The 8,272-nt window shown below is 39.3% G+C and overlaps 1 protein-coding gene across 1 annotated transcript in view; it reads right to left on the bottom strand.

Annotated features, from left to right (window-relative positions):
- Positions 1–402: 402 nt before the first annotated feature.
- Positions 403–8,272, bottom strand: part of LOC107753777 (TATA element modulatory factor-like) — an 11,411-nt gene continuing 3,541 nt past the window's right edge. Inside the window, exons 3-18 of the mRNA XM_016570002.1 lie at positions 6,766–8,078; positions 6,441–6,544; positions 5,924–6,050; positions 5,729–5,834; positions 5,430–5,572; positions 4,581–4,747; positions 4,300–4,456; positions 3,946–4,038; positions 3,207–3,363; positions 2,889–3,081; positions 2,748–2,817; positions 2,572–2,664; positions 2,299–2,421; positions 2,028–2,183; positions 1,768–1,893; positions 403–767 (exon numbers count right to left, since the gene is read on the bottom strand). Of these exons, the coding sequence (XP_016425488.1) occupies positions 627–767; positions 1,768–1,893; positions 2,028–2,183; positions 2,299–2,421; positions 2,572–2,664; positions 2,748–2,817; positions 2,889–3,081; positions 3,207–3,363; positions 3,946–4,038; positions 4,300–4,456; positions 4,581–4,747; positions 5,430–5,572; positions 5,729–5,834; positions 5,924–6,050; positions 6,441–6,544; positions 6,766–8,078 (3,269 nt within the window). The 3' untranslated portion in view covers positions 403–626. The remainder of the gene's footprint in view (positions 768–1,767; positions 1,894–2,027; positions 2,184–2,298; positions 2,422–2,571; positions 2,665–2,747; positions 2,818–2,888; positions 3,082–3,206; positions 3,364–3,945; positions 4,039–4,299; positions 4,457–4,580; positions 4,748–5,429; positions 5,573–5,728; positions 5,835–5,923; positions 6,051–6,440; positions 6,545–6,765; positions 8,079–8,272) is intronic.

Genomic DNA, 8,272 nt, shown 5'->3' with positions numbered 1-8,272 from the left:
CTGTAATTTATGATTTACAGAGATCATATCTCATAGAATATGAGTTTTCCTGGACTCCCTCATCCTCCTCACTAAAACTCAATCAGCATGAGATGAGATAAAAAAAAATTTAAAAAAAAAGAGTGCAAAACTTGACTTTTAAAGTCTACTAAGGATGTGTGGTACTCATATTTACTTGTCTACGATGAAAAGAGACAGCCAACAGCAAATCAACTGCTTACCAGTAAGATGCGCAGTCCAGAGGATGAAGATCGGAGGAAAATATAGCCATTCATTCATTCTGATTATAATCCAATCGTGTAAAGACTGAACTCATAAAGTCTCCCTTCATTGTGCAAATTCAAGAGTTATGAAACCACCAAACCTAAACACCCATACACGAATAGATAATAATAGAATTTCTTAAACCAAACATGTTTATTAATTGAGAAAAAATAATTTCAAATAAAATCCCACAACCATGAGAGGAATCTTAAATAACTATATCACTGATCCTTGAAATATGTTGAACAAACTCTTCGCTCAGAATAAAATACATTTAAATTACTTGGTCTTGTATTACCAACACTCTTGAGATGTGAAGTTCTGTTTACAGTCAGTGTGTGTCAGTCCATTTGCGGAGTCAATTATTTTTGATTTTTTAATAGTTCATCTAATTGCGTTTTGTACATGTTCTTCACATCCTCTAGGTCCAGACGCAGCTCTTCTGCCTCCTCTGCCTTCTCTCCATACATCTGCAGAATTGTGTTGTGCCTCTGTTCTAGATCCTGTGATGAACACAAACATCTGATTAGTGTTTAACTAACAGAATAAAAGTCTTAATACCTATTAATGTGCTCGTTAGCAAACTGATCATCTAGCACGCTCTATGAAGGAATGGTGAAATTGTTTAAACAGGATGTAAAACTCAATTCATTTTGTCTATATTTACAGAGGGTACACTGTAATGGGGAACAATTTTAATAAACAAAATTTCTAGACACGTATTCGGCATGAAAAAAGAATTTAAACATTTACATTACCATTCAAAGTTTAGAAAATTGTATTCTTTCATTTAGCAAGGACACATTAAATTGATTTAAAAGAGACAGAAAGGTGACATTTTTAATGTTAAAAAGAATTCTATTTGAACCAAATGCTGTTCTTTTGATTTTGTTTCGTTGTGAACTTTCTGAAGGATCATGTGTCACTGAAGACTGGCGTTAGCAAACTGATCATCTAGCACGCTCTATGAAGGAATGGTGAAATTGTTTAAACAGGATGTAAAACTCAATTCATTTTGTCTATATTTACAGAGGGTACACTGTAATGGGGAACAATTTTAATAAACAAAATTTCTAGACACGTATTCGGCATGAAAAAAGAATTTAAACATTTACATTACCATTCAAAGTTTAGAAAATTGTATTCTTTCATTTAGCAAGGACACATTAAATTGATTTAAAAGAGACAGAAAGGTGACATTTTTAATGTTAAAAAGAATTCTATTTGAACCAAATGCTGTTCTTTTGATTTTGTTTCGTTGTGAACTTTCTGAAGGATCATGTGTCACTGAAGACTGGAGTAATGGCTGCTGAAAATTCAGCTTTCCCATCACAGGAATAAATCAAAACATTAAAAAATGAAAACCTCTCTCTTAAAATGTAATAATATTTAACAATATTTGTTTTTACTGTATTTTCTATCAAATAAATGTAGCCTCGATGAGCATAAAAAACCCCATAAACAATTATTTATATATTTTTAACTATTAAACACAAACACAACCTTCAGTTGCACTTTCAGTCTAGGGATTTCCTTCACTTTACTCTCCATCTCATCGTTCTGATTGGTCAGTCGCACCAGTTCTTCTGTCATGACAGTGCGGCTTCTCTCTAGACTAGCAATCTCCATCTTGAGGATGACCAAAAGAATTGAATACAAATTAGAACATTAATTCCACAACCAGTTATAAACCACAATCTGGTTATAAACATGGAAGATGTAATTGTACATAGAATTAATTCTAGTGAAAGACCAAGGCATACCTGCAGCTGGACAATCTCGCCCTCTCTGAGTTTGAGCTGAGACTGCAGGCTCTCAATGACACTGGATCCACCACCCAGTCGAGCCACCTCATATAGGTTAGTCCCACTGATGGACATGGTCATGGTGCTGAAAGAATGGTCAAGAGAATCCTCCTGCTAAAAAAAACAACCACAGAAGCCAGGTGAGGTGATGACACAATGTGAGATATCTAAGAGGAGAAAAGATTCACTGCATCTAAATAAGTATGGACAGGGGGTGAGATGAACATACCTGTGACAAAAGGGAGGAAGGTAAGCCGGCATGCTCAGCCCCACTGACAGAACTGGAACGGGACAGTGTAGGAGTGGAGGATGCTGGAGCATCAGTCACAGATAGACTTAGGGACTTCCTCTCCTGATGAAACAAAAACAGAGACTAGTTGATTTTACTCTACTCAAAACGTTTATCTTGGACCCCGTTTAAAATGGTTAAGTAATTTTAAGTAATTTCTGAGGAAAACACTATTAATTAAGCAGATTCAGAACAGGTCTTTTCATGCAAAACCTTTTCTTTGAGGGCCTCTTGTGCAAGGTAACATTTCTTCTTCTCCTGCTCCACCTTCATTTTCTCCATTTCAAGTTGGTTGGTGAGAAGCAACTGAAGATGACCAAATAATACAGACATTGAGAATAAATATGTGTGTATATATTTTCTTATAGTGGTCAAGGTACAAACAATACCTTCTCCTTCTTGGCCTCCTCCAATACTCGAGCATGTTCTCCTTTAAGATTCTCCAGCTCTACGCGCTCCCTACAGACACAGAAATTAATACTGGCACCTACAATAGCAGCTTCTTTTTCAATTTTATACACATCTCCTACCTGCTAAAGTCATCCTCCAGTTTTTCCCGCCTCACCCTCTCTGCATCCAGCTGCCCCTGCAGACGTCCCTTCTCTTGCCTCAACAGGGAAGCCTGAGACTCTAAAGATGCTATCTGTGCTCGGATGGCTAGCAGCTCCTCTGTAGCCGAACGCTCTTTCTCTACGGAAACAGCAAGCTGGGCTTGGGCATCAGCTGAGAGGAGACAATGACAAGATAAAACATTTGGACAATGTCACATGTGGTTTATTGGTTAAAAACATCATATTTAAGCAAATGACAGAAGCCATCGATACTCAATCAACACAAGCAAGTCTCACCTAAGCGGTCAGAGATGTTCTTCTCTAGTTTTTCCCATGATGCTGTCTGGGCCCCAAGCGTTGCCTGGAGGTTCTCTATCTGTCGAAGGAGAGGCCGTGTTGTGGATGTAACACTTTGACTTAGATCCTGGTTTCTGGTCTCCGCTTCTTGTAACCTCTGTTGAAGTGCAAAAATACAGCATAACCTTCACTGACACTATCATTCTGAAGTTTGGGGTCAGTAAGATTTTTTAAATAAGTCTTTTTTTGCCCAGCAATCAAAAATACAGTAAGACCAGTACTACTATGAAATATTACAATTTTCTATTTTAACAGCAGCCATTACTCCAGTGTTCGGTGTCACATCATCTTTCAGAAATCATACTAATATTCTGATTTAATACGCATTTATTTGAAAAACAAATAATGAACACCTTACACACCTGTCACTTTTGATTAGTTTAATGTGTCCTAGCCAAATAAAAATCATGTACATATTTAACGTGCAGAAAAATAAATTGTTAATTATTTACATTTTTTATACTTCTTTGGTTTTTAGAGAAGAGATAATAGAGAATTTAGAATTTAATTTAGAGACTTTTTCTCTCTAAAACAGAGAAACCAATCTTTCAACAAACAAACAAACAATAGATATTAGCATAGTTGTTTGACTTGAAAAGTCTTGGTTTCTACACAACAGCTGAAATGAAATGAATAGTGCAATAATTCCTGTAAGCAGGAAGTAAGGTGCTCTAGTTACCTGCTGTAACTCACTGATCTCCTCCCTCAGGTAATCTTCCTTCTTGGCCTGCTGCTGCTCAGCTCTCTGTAAAGCCAGTCTCAGATCTGCCACCTCAACATAAAAAAACTGAGTCAAGACAGGCACAAAAGCTAGCATTTGGAGATTAATCAGCCACTAAAATAAAACATGTGCAACTACAGGTAGATGAGTAACCAAAGAAAACAGTACACAAAGTTCCTAAAAACATGTAAACAAACATTTAAATACTGTTAAAGCACAGAAAAATAAGTAATAATAATAACAATAATAAAGTAATATGATATGATAACATACCGTACAAGTAAAAAAAAAAAAAAACTAAAATGGACTTACCTGATTAGCCAGTGCCTCTTGTTGCAAGCGGGACTCTTCTTGGGCTTTCTCCAAAGCCAGACTCAGCTCTTCTTTCGCCTGTACCTCTCTGCTCAGCGCTAGTTCCTGGGCTTCACTATCCTTGGTGGCGTTGGCCTTGTGCAGCTCCGCCAGCTCTCTAGATAATAAAAAATTAATAAAAAATGAACAAGCTGGGAAAGACCACCACCCAAATGGCAGTGATAATGGGACAGTGAATGAGTGTGTATTAGCATGAAGTAGAGTGTGTTGTGTTTATTTACTTGTAGGAGCTGTCGAGGGCTGCTTGCAAACTGCGGTTGTTTTCCTGAAGCTCCTCGCTGCTGGTCTGCAGTTTACTTAATTCTTTCTCCTGACACTCCACCACAGCATTCAGCTTCTTGATGTTCTCTCTGTGTTGCTTTTCTACTTCCTCCTTACTGTCCAAAACCTACAATCAACATTGAACAAACCTCAGCATTCTCTTCTCATTTTACTGACATTTGATATAAAAGGAATAGTTCACCCAAAATTGAAAATTTGATTCACCTTCAGGCCATCCAAGATCTAGATGAGTTTGTTTGTTCATCGGAACGGATTTGGAGAAATTTAACATTACATCACTTGCTCACCAATGGATTCTCTGCAGTGAATGGGTGCCGTCAGAATCCAAATGATTCCAGTCCAGTTACAGTCAATTAACATCTTGAGAAGCAAAAAGCTTTGTGTTTGTAAAAAAAACCAAATCCATTATTGAGGTGTTTTAACTTTAAACCGTTGCTTCTGGCCAAAGTACAAGTTACAATTGTCACTGAAGCAATATTATGGATTTTAGCGGGTTTAAGTTACAAGACGTTAACTGAAGGATTACTTGTGGATTGTTGTGTTGTTTTTATCAGCTGTTTGAACTCTCATTCTGACAGCACCCATTCACTGCAGAGTATCCACTCACGGATGTAATGGTAAATTTCTCCAAACTGTTCCAATGAAGAAACAAAAATCTATATCTTGGATGACAGGAGGATGAGTAAATCTTCAAAAAACATTTTATTTTTTGAGTAACCTATTCCTCAAACTCAACACTGAATGCAATTTACTACACTTAACACAGCTTTGAAGGCTGTGTCCCTGACCTGCTGCAAGTGTTTCAGCTCTTCTTCCTGTTCCTTCAGTTTTTTGGTCTGTTTGGTGATCTGTGCATCACTCTCTCTCTCTTTCACACGCAGTTTCTTTATGATGTTGGAGTGCTGCAACTGCTGCTTGGACAGTTTCTCACCTAATCAAAAGAAACAAGTAAACAAACACACCCTTAACAATGACCCAGATTCTGCAAGGATGAAGCAATAAATGTTTTTATCTCAATACGATCATCCTAATCAATGTGAATATTGTCAGGTCTCGCCGAAAATTTTAAACAGTCTCAAAGACTCACCTTCTTCAAGCAGCTCTCGTATCTGTTCCTCCTTCTCTCTTATCAGTTCCAAAGTCTCATTTGAATTCAACCTGCTCGACAGTTCTTCTCTAAGGCCCTTAATTTCCTGTGACCAAGACAAATCATGCATTTCAATACAAAATATGACTGGGGTCTTAAGAATAATATAAATTCATAACAATACAATTTTTATACCTTTTTGGCGATGTCTCTCTCCTTGCAGGCGAGTTGAGCTTTCCTCTCAACTTCAGCTATACGCTGAGTGCACTCATCTTTTAAAGACTGTACAGTAGAGCTTTCTTCCTTCAAGCTGATCATCTCACTGTGAAACACAAGTATTGCTGACTCTAATTCAATAGGCATTTAAGAAAGAAGAATCGATAGCACTATTGTGTGAACATCCAGTGCAGTGAAACTTCTTTAATAGAAAGAAATGAACACCATAAGCATGCCAGACTACACAGAATCTGTACAATAAGAAATTATTCCATTTTTTATTCCATTTACATGCTGAAAGGTGTGGAAGGTTTTTATTAGCTAATCTTTTTATCTGCCAACAGTATGTGAACACAGCGTCCAGTTTTCCTCAAGCTGTGTAAATATTGTTGCTGTCTCCACCTGTTTCTATGCCCTAGTTAGTTATTACAGCCATTTGTCATTCAAGAAAACACAGCAGCAGATGGTTTTCTGGAGCACAGGTTCCTTAACTCACTCTTTGAGATTGTCACACTCCTCCTCCAGTCTGGCCTTGTCTTTACTGACCACAAGCAACTGTGATTCTCTCTTCTCTAGTCGACTCGAGAGCTCCTCGATAATCTGGGGAGATAAGAAAAAAGAACAGAATATAAATTCTGTTAAATACAAAAATACTGCTTTTACTGTATTTTTGCTCAAATAAATGCAGTGAGCACTGGAAGAGACTTGTTTGAAAAACACAACAAAAATCTTACCAACCACCATTTTTGAACGGTAGGGCATATCTAATAATTACATTATATGTCTTATCTTTTAAATAAATATTTATGGAAAAGGCCAACCTTTTGGAGCTCAAAAATCTGACAGGGTGAATCTCCTTGTTTCTCCTCAGTACTCTGTGATATTACAGTTTCATTCATATCTGATTTTTGGCTAGTCAATGTGAGGTCAGTTTCAGGTCCCTGGTCCTGCAGCTCATCCGTCTGCTCACAGTTCACTGGCGTTGCACTGCGGCCACTTTCCTCCATCTCGTTATCATCCAGCGACTGGTCATTTACTGACTCAGTCATAACCTCCTCTTCCTTCTGATTGGTCTGTGGCGCTGACTGAGCAGGAGCGGGCAAATGTCCAGCTGTGATGGAAGCTAAGGTGCGGTTGCCTGGGATCTCATCATCAGAATTCACTTCGCTGACACTACGGCTGTCCAACGACTGCATGCTAAATGAGTCGATGCGCTCAAAGGCGTCAGACGATGAGCCGCAGCTTTCAGTGAGTTTTGGGTATTCATCCAGACGAGGGAAGTCGGCGCACGTTGAAGCGGAAAGCAGTTGGAAAGAGCCCTGCATTAGGTGGAGTCCAGCTTTAGCCTCTGCAGTCTCCTGTCTGGAGCTGGCCGAGCTCTCGCTTAGCACGCTCTCATGGTCCAAAACCTCTATGTCGCTGGTAGTGGAAGTACCAGAAGAGAAGGCACTAACAGGGGGAGATGGGGTGTCGCTTTGTCTGTCCTCTGATTTAGCGTCTTTGGATTCTAACAGGATTTCTTTAGGAGGGACAGGCAAGGTTTTCACTGAATTTTTGGTCTCGATGGTCAAAGCTGCTTCAAACACTCCAGCAGATTCAGCCTCAGTAGATGATAAAGGTACATTTGTGAGTGTGACATCTGAAGGTAAAACTAAGCCATCTGTCTCTGTCTGGTCCTTGCCGGTCTCCTGTTCAGCAGCTTGCTCTGGTGCAACGGACGCAACAGGAACAACCAGTTCTGGTTGAGACTGCTCATCTGCCGAGAATAAAATTTGCTCCAAAAGCTCTGTCCCAGTTGGCTTTATCTCAATAGTTTCCAGGCTGCTGCGTTTACTGAGGTCTGTCTGACCTTGCGCATCACTGACTTCCAGCTCCTTCTCCTTGTCTGCTTTTTCCCGTAGTCTGCGGTTCGACTTGGCAGGTGGCACAGACACCACTTTAGTGTTGCTTACAGTTTGTATGTCTCCATGAGGCAGAAAGGCACTGAAGAAATCCTCAGATTCGTCAACCACGGTCCATGTGACAGGCTTAGTAATGGCCTCGGATGATGGAGGGAGAGTTTTGGTACATTCCTCTGAGGGCGAGTTCCACTGGTTCATACCCCATCCTGTTGATACCGGCTTGCCTGGTGGATCTGGAAAAAAAAAGGTCACTCAAAAGTCAAGTCACATTTATTTATATTGCACTTTATTAGGGCTGCACGATAAATCGCATGCGATATTTACCGCGCATCTTGTCAGTAAAGCCGGTTCTTTAATCAGCAGTAAACCTCCATCACCTGCAGGCTTTCACATGGAGCAGCATTAACTACACAGAGCCGTTGTTCAC

This window comes from Sinocyclocheilus rhinocerous, unplaced genomic scaffold (genome assembly GCF_001515625.1).
Source record: "Sinocyclocheilus rhinocerous isolate Xijiao unplaced genomic scaffold, SAMN03320098_v1.1 scaffold711, whole genome shotgun sequence".
Lineage (NCBI taxonomy): Eukaryota > Metazoa > Chordata > Actinopteri > Cypriniformes > Cyprinidae > Sinocyclocheilus > Sinocyclocheilus rhinocerous.
Note: the sequence above shows the minus strand (reverse complement) of the source record. Positions and strands in the feature narration are given on the sequence as shown.